The 22,260-nt window shown below is 42.7% G+C and overlaps 1 protein-coding gene across 2 annotated transcripts in view; it reads left to right on the forward strand.

Annotated features, from left to right (window-relative positions):
- Positions 1–22,260, forward strand: part of dcc (DCC netrin 1 receptor) — a 181,730-nt gene that overhangs the window by 89,521 nt on the left and 69,949 nt on the right. For both annotated transcript variants that reach the window (XM_049001300.1, XM_049001299.1), the window contains exons 6-8: positions 3,217–3,371; positions 5,973–6,093; positions 21,977–22,133. In XM_049001300.1, the coding sequence (XP_048857257.1) occupies positions 3,217–3,371; positions 5,973–6,093; positions 21,977–22,133 (433 nt within the window). The remainder of the gene's footprint in view (positions 1–3,216; positions 3,372–5,972; positions 6,094–21,976; positions 22,134–22,260) is intronic.

Raw genomic sequence — 22,260 nt, forward strand, 5'->3', positions numbered from 1 at the left:
CCATTTTCCTCGCCTGGAATGACATGTGCTGCCATTAGTCTGTTTTGTGTAACACCCATCTTACAGCAGTAACACTAGGCCTTCAAATAGGGCGAGCTAGGATGCCCAGCCCCCACCGCGAGTTTCCCAAATTAGCAGAAGGGACGTTTTTCATCTGCACATTTTTTGTGTTTTGTATCTGTAGCGTGGAGCACGAACATAAAAGTGAGAGCTGGTTTGTCTAATATCTGCTACACACTGGGATGTCATGCAAACACTACCACCTACAGACATTTCTCTGAAATATTACCATAAATTCTTCTGTCTGGATTCTAATAATGAAAGAATGAATTGGCAGTTGCTGTGCAATTATTCATACGCCAGACTCAAAGGGTACCTCTAATATACCGCATGACAGAAGGACATTTAATCATTAGTATTATTAATAAACCGAACAACTTTAGATTGAACATCTAACATCCCTGTGTAAGTTGGTTAAATAACTAATTAAGTACATATCTGCAGACAGTTATCTTGCAGGTGTATTCAAAAAGTGTAATTAGCTATTTTTTTTATTTCAATTAAAAAAATAACCACATATATGTACTGTATTATCAATCACTTGCCTATAGCTTTAGTTACGAAAATATCAGCGCAAAAACATGAAGATGTAGAAAAAATGTATTGTCACTAAAACACATTTCACGTCGTATTACTTCAATCATTAAAATATGTACGACTTTTTCAGACAGCGACTCGTTCTGGGCCTTCACTCTACGCACAGCGACACTGTGGAAGGGCTTCTCTGGCATGCTGGATTTTATGATGATTTTATTTATACATAAACACAGTCTACATCAAACTTGAAGTAATTAAAACTTAATGGCATTGCATAATTTAGCATGGTTTGTTTTGCGTGTTATAAAGCAATCAGCAGAGGCGTGCTTGAGGAAACCTACAGAGAGTTAGAGTGTTTCTTTAATGTCTCTGTATTCAGACACGTAGCATGACATCAGTTGCCGATATTAAACTGTATGTGTTATGATTATTAATAGAACACCTTAAAGAAATCGCATATTTTGTATACATTTTGAAGTGATTTAAAGTAATGATGACTTTAGGTAGATATCCATAATGATGACATAAACATATTAAAAATTCATCCCTGTCATCTAATTCCATAACTTACAAAATCGTTTTTTTTTTTAAACGTATTTTTTTTTTATGCTTTTTATAGCAATGGCAGTAGTGTTACATTATGATAGCTTTTAGCTATCAGTACCTATTGTGTGTAAAAACAGCGATGTCCATTTGCTAGATCAAATACTGGGAACACTCACAGAAGTGAAATTATTCTGTTTGTATGTATATTTGTGAGTTCTATCCTTTTTAAATTAATATGATACCAAATAGCTAGTTAAATGTAGGCCTTATGTAGTTATGTTATAATAATGTTGTTATTTGGATATTTAGTAATGATTATCATATGAATACCAGTCTTCATCATCACCACCATCATCATCGTCATTAGATGGGCATCTGGTCGATTACCCATGGTTTGATTTACGTGTTTCCTTATTCTCATATATTTTTCCTTCTGTTTAGTCTGATTAATTTGAACATGTTTGTTCATGTTTGTTTGTGGGGTCGGTGTGTAAACTGCAGTCTTGTGCTGCAAGTACGTTTGAAACAGTTTCTAAAAACACAGCCCCTTGACTAAGGCTCCCTTGTAGAGAAACAGCGCATTACTGGCACAAACATTCAATACGATTTTTGTGTATTTTTACCAAAATGGTGAATGTGTATAACGAGAGTTTTGTGGTCAATAAAAGGCATGACATCCGTAATGACCTTGGATACTGGCATCAGTTAAATAAAACAGGAGAAATGAGCTGAGAGCTTGAGCATGCAGCCGGTTTCTGTGGGGTACAGAGGACTTGCTTATTGATGGAAATCAAGATTCTTTTTCAGTGAACTGGATGTTTTGAGGTAGTTAACCAGCAAGACTCATTTAGATTTGTTCATTGTTTCATTCAGTTCCCTCTTGAATACTTTTCCATTGGGAGGAGGGTTGATTTTAGGCTTAATTTTTAGTTTTTTGTTACTTAAATTAAAACACACACACACATGCACAAGTGTCCTGCTTCCATCCTGTGTGGAATTCTTTCTCTGTTGGATGGCTTTCCTCTGGTAGTCCAAATCCACACGTCAGGCTAATTGGTTCCTCTAAATTGCCCACAGAGTATAACTGAGTGTGTGCATTTATGTGCCCGGCAAAGGACTGGCATCCCATCTAGGGTGTACCCCAGTCTTACGCCCTGTGATGCCTGGGATAGGCTCCAGGCCCCTGGCAACCCTGACCAGGATAAGTGGTTGGAAGATGGATGGATAGTTAGTACATAATTACACCAGTGGGTGGCAAAAGAGTGGGTTTCTTTGTTGTGAATTGCATGATCTAGATGAATGATCTCGTTTGTGAACGAACTGAATGATGAATCAGTCGTTGAACAAAATGAACAAACTGAACGATGAATCAGTCATTGAACAAAATAAATGAACTGAACGATGAAGCACTGAACAAAATGAACGAACGGAATGATGAGTCACTGAATGAAATGAACAAACTAAACAACGAATCCCTCTTTAAACAAGCTGAAGGAAATTAACGAACTGAACACACTGGTGCAATGAGTGAGAAAGTTATATTCACTTAAAATATTTATTCACAAAGAACGAATTGTCCAGTGAACTTTCTACAGGGGGGCACAAGTGAGGAAAAAAAACAACAACAGATAACTGTGCGGGGAGTTTGAGGTGGGGGCAAACCTATTTCAAAACTGCAAAAATTGCAACCTATAGAAATATAAAAAATATTGTGAACCCATTACATGCCTGTACGCATTATATGATTCTAACAAATGCAAATAATTAAAAATAAAATTTGGGGTTAGTGTGTGTGTGTATGTGGCGGGGGGAGGGGGGATCAAATATATCAGCCTTAGGGGGCACTGTTAAAAAAAAAAAAAAAAAACAGAATAGCACTGGCCTAAACTTTGGCTTATCTACTGTACATACACCCCTCTCGGTCTGTGGAAGATCGCTGCCGACCGAATCACAGGCTGAACATGTCAGAAGAACTGAAGTATGCAACAGAAGCAGCATCGCCTAAATTGGACTGAGGATGCATACTGTACCTGGGGAGGAATCTGACCAGTCTCCCTGCCTTTCTGTCCGCAGTGCCACCGCGCTTCCTCACTGCCCCCGCCAATCTGTACGCCTACGAGACGATGGACATCGAAATGCAGTGCGATGTGATGGGGAGCCCGGCGCCCACCGTGCGATGGGCCAAGAACGGGGAGATGGTGGTGCCCAGTGACTACTTCAAGATCGTTGTGAGTACTTATTTTATTCACCCCGGCCAGTGGGGGCAGCGTTGTGCTGGCTTTCGAGTCTCAGCCGCCATCATGTGTCGTACTCCTCATAAAAAAATTCTTTAGGCTAGAATCTATATAGTTATAGCTGCATAATACAAATAGTTAAGCGTTTGATAAATGCATAACTTGCAATGAGACGGCGCCCCACCCTGGGTTATTCCTTGCCTTGTGTCTGTAGCCTCTGGGATAGGCTCTTGACCCCCTGTGATCCTGAATAGGACAAACGGGTATAAAAGATGGATGGCTGGATGGATGGATGGATGGATAAATACATAAGAGGGTGAGCCTCCTGATTAGCCAGTTAATGGTTTGAAAATCGATCCTGTTTTTTGCTGGTTTGCGACTGCGAAGCCCTAATGGCTGAGACAAAAGGCTCGGCAGTTTGGCAGCGGAGAGTAGCAGCAGCATCGAAGTGCAATGGCGACCGTCCCCCTGGCGTAACGGGGGGCCTGGACTCGCTGGCCGTCTGTGGGAGGCTGCCTCCACGGCTGCTCTGGCATGTTGCCGGATAATTAGGAGGGTACAGTACGGGCGTGAATCTGGAGATTGATGAAATCAGAGAGGCTCACTCCAGTGTGACCGACCTAGTCGGCCATGACGGCCAGATTAAGAGCGGGATATCACCAGACTGAGGAATTAGGAACAAATACAAAATAGTGGCAAAAATCCTGCCAGAAAAAGACATGATTACGCAGCGATGATGGATGAGCTGGTCTTTTTTTAATCGCTGGGGTCTTTGGGACCCTGAATGTGAAGTGTGTTCCTCCAGTGTAGGTAAGACAGTGATGAGGGAGTACCGACTGAGGGCACTGTATTGTAAATTCCCCTTGTCTGGACCTTCAGCACTTGTACCTAATGGCACAGTATATACTGTATAAGGCAGAGGCACAGTCAGAGAGCTGCACCCTGACGAGTGCATAAGGTAGCCTGTCGTGCACCCTGTTTATGCTAAACACCATTCACATATACGCATAGATGCATATAAGCACTATATTCTTATATAGGACTATATTCATGTCAGTGATGAGACAACAGAATATGTCTGCCGAATAAGCTTACCCGCCAGAATGAAATTCACATGTAGCCCTTAAATGTACTTTCCCGCGAATCCTACCGGTGTTAACGCACCATTATTTCCGATGGATACTGTCAATGTTGATTTTTGTGTTTAATATTACTTTATAAATTATATTTAAATTCTTGTATATTACTAAATGTGAAATAAAATGCTCCCAGCCCTGAGGTGTTCCTGTGTAAATGGATATGAATAGATAAAAATGCAGAAGGGAGCTTAAGTGTGATGATGTCGCTCGTTTAGCTGAGCATGATTGGCTGCACACTCTCCTTTACCTTCCTGTGTAATACACCCTATACTGTATAATTTTTCTAATGAATTGTTTTCCCAAAGATATATAAATGAATATCACTTTGCTTAAGGCTGTATTAAAAAAAAAAATGTGCTTCAAAAAATAAATTTGGAAGTGGTACGAATATATATTTGTATTCAACACACGATCCCAGCTAAATCCAATTCGCTGTACCCACTAGTGCAGCAGAGTTGACATCTTCCATGACTATAATATTCCCAAGAGGCGGTGAGCTGTATCCCCCATAATGCATTTCAGATCCACACGGCACCAAACCAGGCTGGCAGGTATGTCAGCTCAGGGTCACCCAGCTCAGGACTCTCGCAAACCCTTCCTGTGTACGTCGCCCATCCCCAGCCCAAGCCTAAAAGCAACAGCTTAATTCTCTCTGGATCTGGGACCCCCGAAGACTACAGTCCTAACTATTCTCGGTGGATCTGTGGAAGACAGATCCAGACAAAGTTAGGACCCTGTTGGGACTATAGTTAATGAGCAGAATCAAAAAAATAATAAATGTCACGACTCGGACCCCTTAACTGCATATGTCACAGGCATCGCAGACCTTTGTGTGCGGAGTGCCAGCTATCGTTTGCCAGATGCATGCCAGTCATGGTGGGAGCTGCTGCAAATTAATCCCTGGAGCTCATTCGCAGCTGGTGATATAAATATTACTTTGTTTTGTAAACACGTGTAAGTTCACGATGGTGATTATGAGCTGCTAACAGCCAAAGTGTTCGCGGCCCCCTACGTGTGTCTGTGTATTTTGCGGGAATCTTCGATGACGGCACTCTATAAGCGGTGATAGTCGTGGAAACGCACAGCATCTGTGTCTGAGCGCCTCGTCGGCGGTGTGGATTTCCAGTAAGCAGCGTTTCGTTTGCTGTGAGGTTGTTTGCCAGTGTGAAAATCTGTGTGATGAACGTGGATAAAACCAGCATTTGTGAAATATAACAATGATATTAAGCCTTGGTCCAGCTAGTCTCTAAGACAGCTTGCTGCTATCTTGCTGGGAGAGTTCCACAGAGAACATCCCTTGTAGAAGCTTCTATGTAGCGTAGTTTTGTAAGAAGTTTAATTTGCATAACAGTGCAGTAGGACAGTTTAACCCAGTTTTCTCCTGGGATGGATTGATCTGTGTTACACCGTTCATGCTGCCTTCTGAAGTTAATGCACTTAAACTCTTTGGACTCAGGGTGGGGGCAACTTACAGATCCTCGGTCTGGTGAAGTCGGACGAGGGATTTTACCAATGCATGGCAGAGAATGCAGCGGGGAACATCCAGGCCGCTGCTCAGCTTATCCTTCTGGAGCCAGGTAAGACTCTTTAAGAAGACACTTTGCATCCATGTCTAGCTCACCCAGTCTCACAGAAGCCCAGGAAGACCTCCTCCTGATTGAATGCCTTTTGTGTTTTAACTGCCTTCACTTCCACTGAGATCACGTTAGTGACATGCCTCCAAAGGTACCATGTTAGCGATATAACCATTCTCCTGTGATCAGGCCCAGCAGGGTTTTGCACCCAGTACTTTAATATTTAACAGGAGAGGTTTCATCTGTGCTACTCGTAGGGCCTTCTGGATGTCATATCTACCTTCATGACTTACACTACTAAAAGCCTCTTGTATCATGTGCTCAGAAGTGCTTTCACAGAGCTTCCTGTATGACTCACTAGACCTCCTGCTCACGGCTGCTGGGGATGTTTAGTTAGGGCAGGCTGGATGTTCTCCTTTGGGGTGGGGTGGGGGGAGTGGTTGGTCTTCACTACTATGGGAAGTCAGCATTCACAAATATGGGGGCTGGGATTCCTCTTGTGCGGAGTCTGGAACGTATGTTCTGTTCTGTGGGCTGGATGGTGCTCAGTGCACAAGGCTGTAAAAGACAGACAGAGCCAGTGATGAGGAGAATGTGCCTTTGATGTGGAACCAGTGGCTGTGGAAGCTCAAACTCCAGTCCCCTTCATTCTATGGAGGGTAGTTCCGTTACTACAGCTGCTGTAAACTGTTCAAACTCTGCCCTTGAGTGCTGGGGCAGAGATTTCTCTCTGAGTCTCTCAACCAGCCCCACAAGCTGAAGGACCTTCCCCTGGGATGCTAGTTAGAAGGAAGAGCCAGATCCAATCTAGGTGCGGACCTCCATCCCCCCCCCCAACGCCTGGCAGCATGTGATTGCCGCTGTCCAGGCTCAGCTTTGTGTCCAAACAACTCTTTCACTGATAGAGCTCCCAGTCGGAGGTGACCTTCTAAGTGCACTTCAGCACTGTCTGGGCTGCAGATGTGCCACTGCTCCGGTGGGAGGCTCTGGCTCCAGCCACAACATGACGTTCTCATTCGGAACCTCAGCGCCGCGCATGCTAAGGAAATTAACCTTCATTCGACTTTTCTGCCTCTGGTGGATCAGGGCTAAAAAGATGCATTCCAAGTATACGTATGGTTTTGACAGAGCTTGGTGTCAAAATGTTAAATATGCTTAACCAGTTTATGACCGTGACGTGCGGTGGCCCTTCTAAGCTCATGTGTAATTTACGATGCATGGATTTCAGTCATGTGTCTCCCATGGCTTACAGTTACAGACAACCAAGCCTGGCTTGGGCTGTAGTCCACAATTTACCCCCATTAGCAGCCAGGCCAGATGGCACAGCAACAACACGACCCTCCAGCCAAGTAGCACAGTGTCCAGGAGTGAAGCCAGTGAGCAGATAAATACTCAGAAGAAAGGGGCTGATACAGACCATGACAACAGGAAGCACAGTAACACTGCCCGCCATTAAAACAACATTGAATAACATTCAGGTGTTTTTAAACTTGTTTCACAACATTAGCCTTCACTTTAACTAGGGAGATCATGATAATCCATGTCAGGCAGGACACTTTGAGCTCCGTCAGATTTTACAAACTACTTTAAAACTGAATGGCTCCCATGTTTGGCCGAATAGTTCAGTTCTTCTTGCGCTTTGACCCGTTTGCTTCCTTGATTGAAAGATTCACTCAGCTGGTTCACATTAACATTAATGACACCTGTGTGATTATCGGCGACTGACGTATTTTATGGACGTATTTTATTATGCGTTGTAGCATGCATCAAGAACCAGAAGGTACTGCTTGCACTGCCACTGTAGAGGTTTAGTTATGTGTGCGTGATGTTGTATTTACAGGGGTTGGACAATGAAACTGATACACTGGCTAATATAGTGTTTGAGGTTTCATGGTAATATATATGTGGAGTCTTCACTGACTGCCCATTCCATCAGTAAGAGCCTTAAAAGTGGGAAGGTTGAATTAGCAGAGCAATAGCACAGCTGTACAGTTAGTATCGCCATCCGCACAACATAGAGGGAGACATATCACAGTTCAAATGCCTCGGTATCCAGGGTCGTGTCAGCATATCACCACAATGGACGGACCACATCCTACAGGAGTAACTGTGGATGCAAGCTATCTAAAAGAGGCTATCTAAAAGGGGCCCCCACCCAGATTTTATCCAGAAAAACATAAACCACAGCTGCCCAACTTACTGAAAAATTAAATGTGCACCTCGACTTTCCTGTTTCCACCAAAACTGTTCGTCAGGAGCTCCGAAGGGCCAATAATCACGGTCGCTCTGTTATATCTAAACTTTCGGTAATCCATGCCAATGCCAAACGTCAATTTGCAGTGCAGATCTGTCCTAACTATGGCTGTGGACAATGTGAAACACTTATTGTTTTCTGATGAGTTTTCACTGCCTTTCCCACAACTGACCCCAAAGAGGCTCACCACCCAAACTGCTGGTTTCGCAGATTACAGCATGGGGGTGAATCACTGATGATTTGGCCTGCAATATCATGGCTCTGCACTATACTAATAAACTATTGTGGTCTAAATTTAAATTGTGGTCTTATTGTGGTTTTATTGTCCAAACCCAGCATGTTGTACAATACATGCAGTAATGTAAGGTTTTGGGCAGGTAAAGAAAATATTTCAGAAACCGATGTAACATGCAAATTAATGGTTCCCAAACCTCTCCCACTGAAACACCGTTATCAATTGGTTCAATTTCACCTCCAGCTGGATTAATTAATTTTATTAGTTAACTCAGTGAGGTATTGATTAGCCAAATAAGATAAGTTAGTGGTGGAGTTAAAAAAATGTGTGGGTGTATTGCATGGTTTCTACAAATACTGGGGTGATACTGGAGAGATTTTGAAATGGCCAAGCTGACAGAGATCATAGTTTTTCATTCATGTAAACTAACTGACATTTAGATCATTTAAACACCATGTTCTTTGACTTTTGCACGGTACTGCATAATCAAAAATAAATATATATAGATTAATCAAATCTAAATGTGATTAAACATAAAATAAGACTTGTTTGCATTTCATTACTCCGTTGCTGTACTTTTGACATTTGGAATTTCACTAAGCATTCCAGAAATTAGCTTTCTGAGATGTTGGAAAATGTATGTGTCTCCCACAAAACAAATTCATCGAGCACAAGAGCTCAGACTGCAAAACGGCACCATCTGTAAAACAGAAGAACTCGTTACAGGAACAAGCTGGTGCACTGCGAGATGTTTTTGCTTCTCAGTTTTTACGCACAGCCAAATATGACATTTTTAGTGTGGCACTAAACAATGCAAAAAAACACATTTACAAAAAAAACCCAAACTTAAATTAAAACAAACATTTAAAAAAATATCTAGAGAACATATTTGCATGATTTTTTTTTTTTTACTGTTTTCATTAGTTAACCCTTACCATAATTGTTTTTTTTAATTGGTTTTAGAAATGTGCATTGTATACTTTTATTCTTCATTACAAGGTCTTCTTGAATTGTGGAAACTTTGTAACCATTAGGTCCCATCATGCTGAAAACTGAAAATTATTCCCCCATTCCGTTTTAAGTCAAATGAACTGTTGCTAGGATAGAGCATTGGGCAGAGTTTAGGATGAGGTCTGGCATTCTCTTTAGATAATGCCAGGAAGAGGATGCTAAATACCACTGGTGGTCCATGAGCTCAAATCCAGATGGCTCTAAGTAGAGAAGACAGAGAGCAAGAACGGTTAAGTATTTTAATTGAAATATTTGTTTGGGTACAGGTTAAGTAGAGTCAGCTGAGTACCATACAAAATTCAATCAGGATAAGAAATTGATTAGGTACTTTGTTAAGTGGTATAACAAGAGTTCTCCTTAATACTTTTCCTGTTTCCAACACTTCCAGTTTCTGGCCTAACTGTGGATGAAAACTGTAATTGGCCAGAGCTCAAAGCAGCTGTCCAATCAGGCACAATCAGAGTCAAAGTGGGCCAACCAGGCCTCTCCAGCCAACCTGCATCCTCTGGCTTCTACATCTCAGTGAAGCGCATTTTGGAAATCTGGATGCTTTCCTCTGTTGATTGGCTGTTTTTTGGCACGATCGGTGTGGAGAAGCCACCTGGCTGAGCTCAGATTTAATCAGCACAAAAGGCAGATGGTTGTCATTCAGCGTTGCTCAGATTCATCTGGGCGAATCGGCAGACGACAACAAAGTAAGGTCCTCTGGCTGTCGATTGGCCATGGACTAGTATCTCCTCAGCGCTCTGCTTTTTATGTCCTTGCAGAGAAGTGTCCTGCATTCACTCTTGATGGATCTGTGGGCTCCCTTGGCCCTTGGGTTACTCTGAACAATGGTCAATAGTAACAGAGTGCTCTCGAAAGCGCCTTCAACTTTGACAGCTACCTCACCGTTTGTTAAATCTGTAGCCGATAAATGTTGCTGTGTCCAAGCTGGGCTCCATGCAGATAATATTTACTAAGAACTCCTTGATCGGAATTCTCAAGATTGTTAAAGTTCAGGTTTTCCATACCGCTTGTGATTTTTAAAATAAAATGTGACACTTTCAGAGGTGGATTGCCTAAGCAATGAGCTTAATAAAGCCACCTAAATGATGATCCCATTATCAGTGGCTTTCTATATTCTTTCCTTCGAGTCTAAAGGCAAAACATTTGTATGACTGTGTGTTTCTGTTTATCTTAATTACATGTTAGAATGATGGATGGCAGTGTTCACTTTCCATGCTGTTCTCACCTGCAGGCATCTTGATTGATATTCTAGGTTCCGGTCAAATGGGCTTGTTTTCTTGGGTTTGATGATCATGCGAGTTCTCAGTTTGCCCCCAGTATGCATTTACTATGCATGTCTTGGAGAAACAAGAGCTGCATGATGCACATGTAGGTTGGAGGGTTTTGTAACCTGGTTATAACCTGAGTGTATAACCTGGTTATGGTTTGTAACCTGGTTATAAATGGAGAATCGGAAAACTATTGGCCTGATCCTTTCAGTTTCCTTATATCTGTTCTGTGCATCAGATATTTTGCAGTTGCTACCACAAGTCGTACATCTGCTAAAGGGGGGTATCTTAATGATTGCACTCAGTTATGCTGTTAATTTTATTATAATGTTTCATTGACTAGAAATTACGTAATTATAGTTCAGGAGATTGTAAATAAATCGTGGCGGAACGCAACAGCAGTCTTTGAAGGTAACCACACTTCTATAGGGCCAGAACGTTCAAAAATATGCCGCTCACATGTTTCAGTCTTAGAATATTGATCAGCCTGCCTCCGAGACTTATATTGAAGGTTCTTGGTATTCAGCAAAAAGCCTACATTCATGTTTTCAGATGTAAGAGGCCACGCACTAAATGCTGCCCAGATTTCCCACAGGCAGCTATCACTGAAATGCAAATGAGATGTAAATGAGATGACTGGCTTGCCTGCTCTGTGGCTCCATGAGGCTTCTGGTCCTTGTCTGATGGGTTCCACTAGCTGACTAGCATTGACTAGTGGCTGAAGCTGAATACAGCCTGCATCGGTGGCAGCCTTGGATGAGGTTTCAGCTGAAGATGCTTCAGACTTACGCCATTCCACTATGACTTGTCATTAAAAGATTTCCAGACTAAGCTGCTACTGATCGATAGATTCCCATATTCTGTTGTGATGTTCCCATATTCTGTTGTGATGTTCCCATATTCTCCCTTGCAAGGATTTGTGAGCCAGAAGGGGGCCAGAGCTACAATAACTCTGCTCCCCAAAGTAGAGACCTTGTGTGTTGTGTTGATGTGTAAATGCACTGCTGAGAGCCTGGCTGTCCTATTAAATATGTTGACAGCTTTGCTGTGAGCAGATACTTGTAGCTGGAACGTAAGTTGAGGCTGTAGGAGAGAGTCGGTATGGATTCTGTGTTGAGTTTACATGTACTATTTCGGGAAATATAAATAGAGTGTGTTGTGTTAGCGATTAGTATTTCAGCAGAAATGTTAAGGGAGGTCGCCTTCTCTCCATTAGCGATATTTGTTTCAAAAGGGTCATGGGCATGCACTCAGAATGATAGATTCGGTAGTTTTTAGCTCTTTCATTGAAAAACCTGCCCACCAACTGTCTGGTTACCTTCAAGGAAAAAAAAAAAGTGAATCTCTTCAGCCTTCCTGCCAGCATCTTTATGCAGTGACGTTGGGAAAAGGCTCTATAAATGGTTGTACCTGTGCATTGCGTAGCTCGTTTGGAATAAAAGCATGTGTTTAAAGGTTGTTGGGTCCCACAGCAGCAAGATGGGGGAGGAACAGCTCTCCATGGGTCCCGGGAGGCATATTTGTATTCTGCAGCCAGCATCTGACCTTACCCTCCTTACCGCATTCCCGTGATGCTATACTCCCCCCTAACGCAGGGTTGGCGCAAGGCTGAACTGGGGATGGGGCCTGTTGCCATGGCAACTCCCCAACCCCGCATGTCCTATTGATTTCTCCCGTCGGCAGGCACAGAGGCAGTCCCCGCACAGGGTATCGGGGGCCGGTGTGTGGGGGTGGGGGTGCAAGGGAAGGGATTGGAGGTTCCTTTTCCTGCTGTGCTTAACACGACCCGTGTGATTTTTTTTTCCCCCCATAATGACCCTGCTAAGGAATCCAGAACATTGCCCACATCACTACTGCCTGAAGGCATAGAGAAGCCAGCCATCCCGGTAGGAGCTGGCTATTAATTAACATCATTTGTGCAAATGACTTAACAGATGCACAGGCTGAGGGAATCTCCCAGGTATGTGTAAGGCTGAACTTGAGCAAACACATGTCATGTCTCAATTAGCAGGAAGCTGGAGATGCATTGAGTCTGCTGGGGTTCCTGCAGATCGTGCTTCGGCCTTGGCTCTGGAGACTTGGTGAGGGCACCACAGAAGCCTGGGATCGATGCAGGGGCCAATTAGGGAGCTTGTTGTGGCGTTGTTCACCCCGAACCCTCATTCATAAAACCACCTCCCCCACAGAAATACAAGCCTGTCCCAGCATGTGTGGCAACACAATGATGATTCCCCAGTCGATGGACTGTGCCTTTTTGGACCCTGAAAGATATTTGGCCTCATTTGCACCATAGTGAAAGACAGACCACACCATGTCTGACCCCAGGCGAGATAAATCCTGCATCATGACTGACTATATGTCAAGCACAGGCTAACCGGCTTTCGCTCTTAGTGAGGTGCAGGGCCAGCTTGATCTTGCATGAGGCAGAGGGCACCTCACGTTTGAACCTTAGCGGGAAACACGCTAGATCCTCGTTGTGTTTTTGTGAAATACATCCTTATGTTGACCTCAGATGTGATCCGTGCTACGCATGGTTTGAGCCTTAGTGAAGTAAACACCTCAGTTTGCCCTGAATGAGAAATGGATTGGACCTTGGGAAATGTGTGTTTGTGATATGGAAGCCTAGGGCAGGAGAAAACAAAACTATTAGGGTTGGCTTGGAAAAGCATGGCGGGGGGGGGGGGGGGGGGAGAGGTTAGTACTGAGTACAATCAGAGTATCAGAGCAGTTTCATTTACCAGCTTTGGCTGTCAGAGTGTGGTAGCGCTGGAAGATAACTGGCTCCATTCCGCTGGGTAAAAAGACGAAAGGTCAGCGGCTGTATGTTGACCAGCCCCTGCGCCTTTCTCCTGGGGGAGAGTCAAGGCTGCTGGCTGCTTTGCGGGAGGAGCTGCAGCTGGGGGCGGGTAGGAGAGCCGCCGCCCAGCTGTCAAGTGTCCCCTGGTGCGTGAAGGCGGCCACGGCTGCTGTCAGCCGAGCCTAAGAGACGGAGTCGGTAACGACGGCGGCGGCGTTTAAAAATCCCAGGCAAAACTGATGGATAACCGGCAAGAGGAAATGCATTTTAGTAATTTCTGAAGATTAATGTGTGTATATGAAATGGATCTCATTTTTATCATTTAACTGCGAAGTTGGGGAATAAATCTTCTCTGTATTATTAACTGTGTATATATTATTACTTTGGTTTTAATTTTATACACAGTCTTGTTCTTTATTCCATGCAAATTAACCTTTTTGTTATGATTTTTGTATTATTATAAATGTCATAAGTAGCATTTTCAAAGATTTTTAAAACTGCATTTACAATAAAGGGATAAAACAGTAGGAAGCTATTCTGCATTGCATTGTAAATAAATGCCAGCACAGCAGTTAAGTGCCCTGGAGGTACAGTTAGTAAGGTGCTGTTGGAAGCACCTGGGAGTATGGTTGGGACTACATTTCCCAGAGGGCCACAGTGGGAGCTCACCCATTGGCCTGCCATATTTCAGGTGACAGGAACATCTGCACAGTGTGAGAATGTACATATAAAGGCTTGTGTGTGTATGTATGGATAGCAGGTCTCAGATGTTTTCAGTGTGTACGATTTTTTCCCCACCTGAACTCTCTAAAAGATAAGATTGCACGGACCTCATTTCATATTAGCCTTGTCGTAAGCAGAAAGTGGAACGTCCAATGCATTTGATGTTATCTTTTCAATTAGACTTCACCGATAGCTGCTGATTTTCCTGTGAAAGTGTAGGCACGAAAATAAGAACATCCCATAGTGAAGGTAAACAGAAGGCTCCATAAGTCACGGAGATTTGATCACTGGAAAAATGACAGTTAGTTCAGTACTGCGCTCCGCCTTTTACTCGCCATAGATCATTCCCTCTGCAGAGCCCTGGTCTCTGCGATGTTCTCCTCCCAGTCAGAAATCTGGAGACTCGGAACTGAAATCTGCATTTGTGTATGTGGGGTTTCAATGTCCTGCCCATGTTCTGCGGTTTTCTCCAGATTCTCCAGCTTCCCCCTTTAGTCTAAAGGCTTGTGCTGAATCAGCATCAGTATTGCCCAGAGTGTGTGCTCTGTGATGAGCTGGCTCCCCGTTCAAGGTGTCCAGGTGTTCGTGGACTGTGCTTCGGGTTCCCTGCAGTGCTGCGCCGGGAAAGCAGTTATGAAAGATGGATCTGGTGACCGAGCCTTTTTTTTATCCTTTCCATTATTTAGGTCCATGACAGGCTGTAAAGTTTTATTATTTATGTGTTTTATTTTTTTACACAGCTATTAACTAAATGCAGTCGGCCCTTCTACATTGCAACTTTACCCATGGCAGTTTCGATATATATTTGAGTTGGCATAAGAAACTAAATGTGAAATTTTTTTGGGGTTTTTCGGTGCTTTGAGAACGCCGCAGACAAAACATAAAGTCCAGCAGACGAGACATAGAACGTCTAGTGACTTTTATGGCCGCCTCTCACGTAATAACTAGCAGTGATCTTGGTATCTCGCATTTCTTCTACCTATTTGTGCCGTTTTAGTGCCTTAAACTGTATTAAAATGTGAAACCCCACACTTCTCTCACCAAGGGGATAAAAAAATTTACATGGCTGTTTCCAGATTCCAGCAAGCCTGCACCCCTGCCCCCCACAATTTGGAAGGGTCAACTATTTATGTATTTTATTGGAGCCTTTTCTTTAAGGTCACTTACTGTAAAACTCACCGTCAAATTCCTATGGTATGTATGTGGTTCCTATGGTATGCATATGGTTCATATGGTGTGTATGTGGTTCCTTTGGTATGGATGTCGTTCCTATGGTGTGTATGTGGTTCCTATGGTATGTATGTGGTTCCTATGGGATGCATATGGTTCATATGGTGTGTATGTGGTTCATATGGTGTGTATGTGGTTCCCATGGTGTGTATGTGGTTCCTTTGGTATGCATGTCGTTCCTATGGTGTGTATGTGGTTCCTATGGTGTGTATGTGGTTCCTATGGTGTGTATGTGGTTCCTATGGTATGCATATGGTTCCTATGGTATGTGTGTGGTTCATATGGTGTGTATGTGGTTCATATGGTGTGTATGTGGTTCCTATGGTGTGTATGTGGTTCCTTTGGTATGCATGTCGTTCCTATGGTGTGTATGTGGTTCATATGGTGTGTATGTGGTTCCTACGGTGTGTATGTGGTTCCTATGGTATGCATATGGTTCCTATGGTATGTGTGTGGTTCATATGGTGTGTATGTGGTTCCTTTGATATGCATGTCGTTCCTATGGTGTGTATGTGGTTCCTATGGTATGTATGTGGTTCCTATGGGATGCATATGGTTCCTATGGTATGTATGTGGTTCCTATGGTGTGTATGTGGTTCCTTTGGTATGCATGTCGTTCCTATGGTGTGTATGTGGTTCCTATGGTATGTATGTGGTTCATATGGTATGTATGTGGTTCTTGTTGGATTTATTAGTGCACTAGAAATAAGAAAGGCAGCTGAATCTCACCATTTATGTGCTGATGAAGGTTCCTACATTTTCATTGGATAATAGAACACCATGCTTCTTATTACGTGAAAAAATCAGAAATACACACAAGAGCCTTTTTATAATGTTGTTTCCTCACCATATTTCCTAGCTGTTGCTGTATGTAGCAAATACTGACTCGCATTCAAGCTTTGAATGCTGTTGAGTGGCTCCTTCTAACGTGTTGAGAAATGCAAGTTCCTTCTAAGAGGAGGAATGAATCCACACTGAAATCTACAGTTGTGCAAATGTCATTTTCAAACTCTGTGTCGACAAATGCATAATTTCATAATAAAGTCATCACGATCCTTGTGAAAAATGTTGCGCTCCACGAACATTGCAGAATTCAAACGTACTCGTCTGATTATATGGATAACAATTACCGTTTGATTCTGAAAAAGAAAATTGAAAAGTTGTAGCTAGTTGCAAAAGATTTCCTGTCCATTTCAACAGCGGGCTGCCGTATTGCACGAAATCATAAAACTCATAAAACCAACCGCCGTAAAAATCATAAAAAATTTAAATAAAAATCAAATGGCATTGCCACTGTCATGCATACACATGTCAGACAAATTGAATTATAATAGAGGGAAAATGCTTGACTGGCTTTTCTATGAATATTTGTATTCTTATTTGACTATTTTTCAACAGCTGTCCATCCATGATATACACATTTAAAACTACTTTACAACGTCTTTCATATGTGATCACTAGTCCAGGAGACAGATTTTGAAAATGTTGCATATTATTAACGACAAAAAGCACATTAATAAATGTTTGTTGTGGAACAAAAAATACGGATGCAAAGTCACGAATGAAAAATAGCCCATTGAGTTTCATTGGCATTTCACGCGACGGGGTGCATAAATCTCATACTTACATCTCAGTTACAACATGTTTGCATACATCGGTATTTCATAACTGCTTTTCCAATTTAGGGTTTGGTGAGTCAGGTTCCCGTTCCCTGAAGCATAAAGCAGGATATACCCTGGATAGGACCTCAGTCCCTCACGGAGAACATGCAGCGGACAATGTAGCATCATCAATCTACTCATCTTCAGAGTTTCCTGAGCAAATCTCACATGAGAGGCAAGGCTAACCGAAGAGTTGAGCTGCAATCCAATAGTAACTTTGCTGTAGTGATTTAGTCGTCATTATTTAAAATAATAATTAATTTCAATGAAGTAATAATTATTGAAATGTTATTTCAATTACATACAAATGAAGCCCTTTAATTAAGATTAAAATGAGGCATGAGGACTTATTCCGTTTGTCCTGGTTTTTGCTAATTTATCAGGGGCAGGCCCCTGGAGGTATGATGCCGCATGCCTACCCTCAATGTCAGCCGCACGCTTGTGCAAAGATTACAAATCAGTGAGGTGCCCAAACCTGCCGCATACGATTCATGTGCCACCACTTTGTATTTTGCAGCTAACTTTGAAAATACTGTTTTAATAATGCAGCTAGGTTTAGATGGGTATGCAGAACAGATGGATTTGTCTCATAAATGCACAGCCATTGGTTTCACATTTTCTGCTATGATGCACTGAGCGTGACGTGTCCATATCTAGCAGGGCGGCTGTTTGATTTGTATTTAATGATCCAAGATGGTTGGGGTTCAGAGTTTGTGCAGCAGTTTTTATGAGAAGCAGCTGTTTAAATGGCACAAGGTCTGGTTTTATATATATATATATATATATATATATATATATGAAAAAAAACAATTTTACATAGTTCAATTTTTGGAACAAAGAAGAATATCCGAACACCAGCCTTGTAAGTGTTTCTGCCAAACAGTTGTGTCAAATGAATTTTACAAAGACATGCATTTAGGCTAAATGTCTTCTCTAAATTGGCCAATGCGAATATCGGAATGGGCTTTTAAAATGGCTATTGTTCTATTCCCATTTCCAAAATTCAGGATGGAGACTTTCCAAAGTGATGTAGACGTTAGTTTCAAAGTGGGTATGTGGAACATATGCGTGAAGGTGAATTTTATATAACAGCTTTCATGTCTAAAGCCCCATTCTGAAGTTCAATAATATTATTCCATTTTTTTTATTGTTCATTTCAGCCTTGCATGTTGTTGATGAAAATTAAAAGAATTGAAGGGGGGATGCGAGTCAGGCAGGATTTCCCGGCAGTTCAGCCATCTCCTGGCTTCTGCCCAAGCCAGGTTATTTATTTATTTGCATTATCAAAATTATTATTCTTAAACGGAACTACTTGGTGGGTGATTTTCTGTGTAGGCCATTCTTCTTCTATTGAACACATAATTAACTGAATGACGAAACGGCGTTTTTGACGCAAATTTCTCTGTTACGTTTATTCGCTAATGACCCATCTAAAGGAACATAAGCTGTTCATTAGTGGAAAAGCGGCTACTTCAGTTTTTCATTTCTGTTGTTGAAGAGTAAGCAGGCACCGACTGAGAAAAGTGAGTTAACTGATTGTTCTTGTTTGTTTGGTAAGAATGATTTTGAGCTATCACTTATTACAGCTCTTTTCAGTTACTGATACCGGAGTTGGAACAAAAGCCAATGTACGCAGTGGCATGCCAGAAGCAGGATTAGGATATCTCGGTATAGCGAGGTTCTACTGAACAGCCCCCCGCTGTGCACAGCTCCTGACTCCAGCGTTTCTGCTGCACGCTGCACGGCAAGCATGCATTCTTGCTTGAGAACAACTCGCACCATAAAGGGAAAATGATTTCTGATATGACCGGATTATCATTGTAATGCCCTTGATATTTATTATGCTTTGGTTTGGCGACCTTGTTTTTCTGTGCGGCTTCCAGCGTGATCGTAGCTCTTTATATAACAGAAACCTTGCTGTAACATGCCTGAAATCAAAAGTCGAATTTTCCACATACCATCCCTGATATTAAGCATCTACAAAACACTTGCAAAGCGCTAATGGATAAGGCTGAGCCTGTCAGGCTCAGTGCACTATCAAGGGCACTATCAAGGGCACTATCAAGGGTCCTGTCACATGCACTATCAAGTGCAATATCAAGGGCAGTTCCCGCCTTTTCACTGAGGACTGGAACTTTTCCTGGCATGGGGGCAGGTCCTGTGTGACGTTTCATGCACGTACTGGCCAATGGTCAGGTAAAGAACTTGGATCTTCAAGCCTCCCCCTCTGCCCCCATTTGCCTGTTAAGGGCAATGGGGTCCTGGTTCAGTCGATATGCATATTGAGAGAGTTGACATTTTCATGTCATTGATTTTTGGTTGAATGATCTAAACATGCAGGCCTATATCTCAGTACTGAGAATCTGTGTAAATCACTTCATAACTCAAGGGATAAGAATTGTATTTGACACATTACATTTCTGATTATTTGCACAGCTGCTATCGAATATTTTAGCAGCTCAAGTTGCTTGAGGAAATATTTGCGTTTGGTGGCTGAAACAGTGCATGAATCTGTAAGTAGACTGTCAGGGATGTTTGTCAGTGTACGCGGACATTTCAGTTTGAAGAGGACTCATGCAAAACCAGTTCTGTGAAGGACTTAAGAAGCGTACAAAATCCGAATCAAAGCTGGAATTAAAAACACCACAGCCCTTTACTTGACCCACTTGTTCAAACAGCATTTGCTAGCATTTATGGTTCAGCAAGTGGGTTCATATCAGACACATTGAATCAAGTAACCAATCAGTCAGATGTGATTCATTGTAGTAATGTTTTCTCAAACAAGTTCTTACAAAATGCCTTATAGCAGATTTTGCATTGGGAATGAGAAACAAAAAACAAAATTTGCTAATAACAGAAAACAATATACATACGAATCTCAAACCGTAAATTAAGTTATGGAAAACAAATAAGGGTTTTCCTGATTAAGGCTGACAGCACCTGGGGGCAGGCCATCGGGTGATTGAGTGCTTCTGCCGCTGGAAGCTGGATCCGTGGAGAGGGCCATTGTGGATGCCCTTGTCAGTGGATCCGTTAGAAACATGCATCGTTTTACTGTTGTAAGCTGGAATTGCTGGTCGTCAATGTGCCTGGAATCTGAGTGGCCTGACCAGAATTCACAAGGGGAAGCAGAGAGAAGATTTAGGAGTCTTTTGTCGATATATGTGAAATAGTTTAGACTAGCTTTAGTGCAGCGTCACACCTCCAAGGCTGACAGCTTGAACGCGCCACCCAGCCCTGTACGTGTGCAGTTTGCACGGCCTCCCTACTGTATGTGTGATCAGGCTTTCCAAGTGTCCTCCACTTGTCCAAAAACATGCGGTTAGGGGAACAGGCGTCTTTAAATTGTCCATTTTGTATGATGTTACCGTGAGTGTTTCCCTGCCAGTCCCTGAAGAGGTGAGAGCAAATGCTGGAGATTTCCAGTGAAATGTCCTGATGGAGCACAGTAGTAACTTCTCACACCTTGGGATAAAGAGGGTGCCTCACACTTCCAGTGTTGGTTCAAATCCTGCCTTTGTGCTCGGTGACAGCTAGTCTCTCTAGAGTGTCCCCAATCCTAAGATAGTCCCCAGGTTGACTGTGACACTATACTGGGTAAGTGGTTTGGAAATTGTACGTATGCTTCAGTGGAAGCTGACCCAGCCATGTACAGTAGAGAGCAACCCTGGTGGACAAAGCTATGGTAGCACATGGGACTAAAGCATTTATGCATTATTCATATGTGGCCTCATATGTGGATCCATACCAGAACTAATACAAGCAGCAGTGACTGCAGACTCACTGGGGATTTGGATATTTACATTGCTGTCACGGACAGCTTGTCATGAATTTTACAGTCCATAATGTCATTAATGTACATCTCAGTGGAAACAATAGAGGTCTTGCTGCTCCTTTAAGTGTGGCCACACCGAACAGCTGCTGAGTGTTTCTGCGTTTTCGTTTGTGCTCTCATTTCATTTCATTCTGTATGCTTGGCTTTCGGTTATTGCCAATCCCATTGCCATGTTGTGGTCACATGGCACTGGAGGTCATGCAGTGATGGCACACTGGTAACATGCCTCTCCTAACAAGGCACGCATCCCGACACGCACACACCCTGGTTCATCTTGTGAATCAAACATACGCTAACTCAGAGCACATGTTATATCAAAGCTGTGTTATATCAATGCTGCTGCATCCTTAACTACTGCCTGCCACTGTCCATGTCAGTGCTTGCTTGCATAAATGTCTGTTGTGTTGCCAAATAATCCATTAGTGGCGGCCATTGTGTGTAGTGCTTGCTTATATTTAATAATAGCTGAACGGCCCATTTACAGATTACAGCATTTAACCTTACAATAAAAACCACGCAGTTCTTTCATTCCAACTGTCCTGAATGTCCTGCTTTCCACTGCACAGTTAACCTCGTTCACTGTAATACTGAAAGATTATTTCTGTGCTGTTTCTCTTGTTTAAAATACTGATGAACTGTCATAGTTTGAATAGACTCTTTCATGATCCTTTTATCACTCTTCTTTTCTCTCAATCTTTTCATTGTCTCTTCATTTCATTCTACTCATGTGGCCCATGCTCTTTTACATTTCTCTCCCTTCCCCCAACTAACGAATAAAACAGAGGCCACGCCCACATCAGTCTCCTTGGCCCCGCCTCCCGTGACCCCCACCTCTTTGACTGACTCCTCTCCTCCCCTGCCAGTTGTCCCGAGCTCCAGCGCCCTCCCCTCCGCTCCCTGTGACCTGGCCCCTGTCCTAGTGTCTAGCCGCTCCATTCGGCTCAGCTGGCGCCCCCCAGTGGAGACTCATGGGAATATCCAGACTTACACCGTCTACTACTCAGAGGAGGGTGTGAACAGGTTTGTAGGCCACAGTGCCCGAACTCCAGGTATTTGTATAGCTCAATGTGTGCTACAGTCTGAGATATATTGGAAAAGTGACTAAGGAAAGCCTGTCCCTTTTATAGCTTTCATGCAGTAATAATTT

Source organism: Brienomyrus brachyistius, chromosome 2 (assembly GCF_023856365.1).
Source record: "Brienomyrus brachyistius isolate T26 chromosome 2, BBRACH_0.4, whole genome shotgun sequence".
NCBI classification, from domain to species: domain Eukaryota; kingdom Metazoa; phylum Chordata; class Actinopteri; order Osteoglossiformes; family Mormyridae; genus Brienomyrus; species Brienomyrus brachyistius.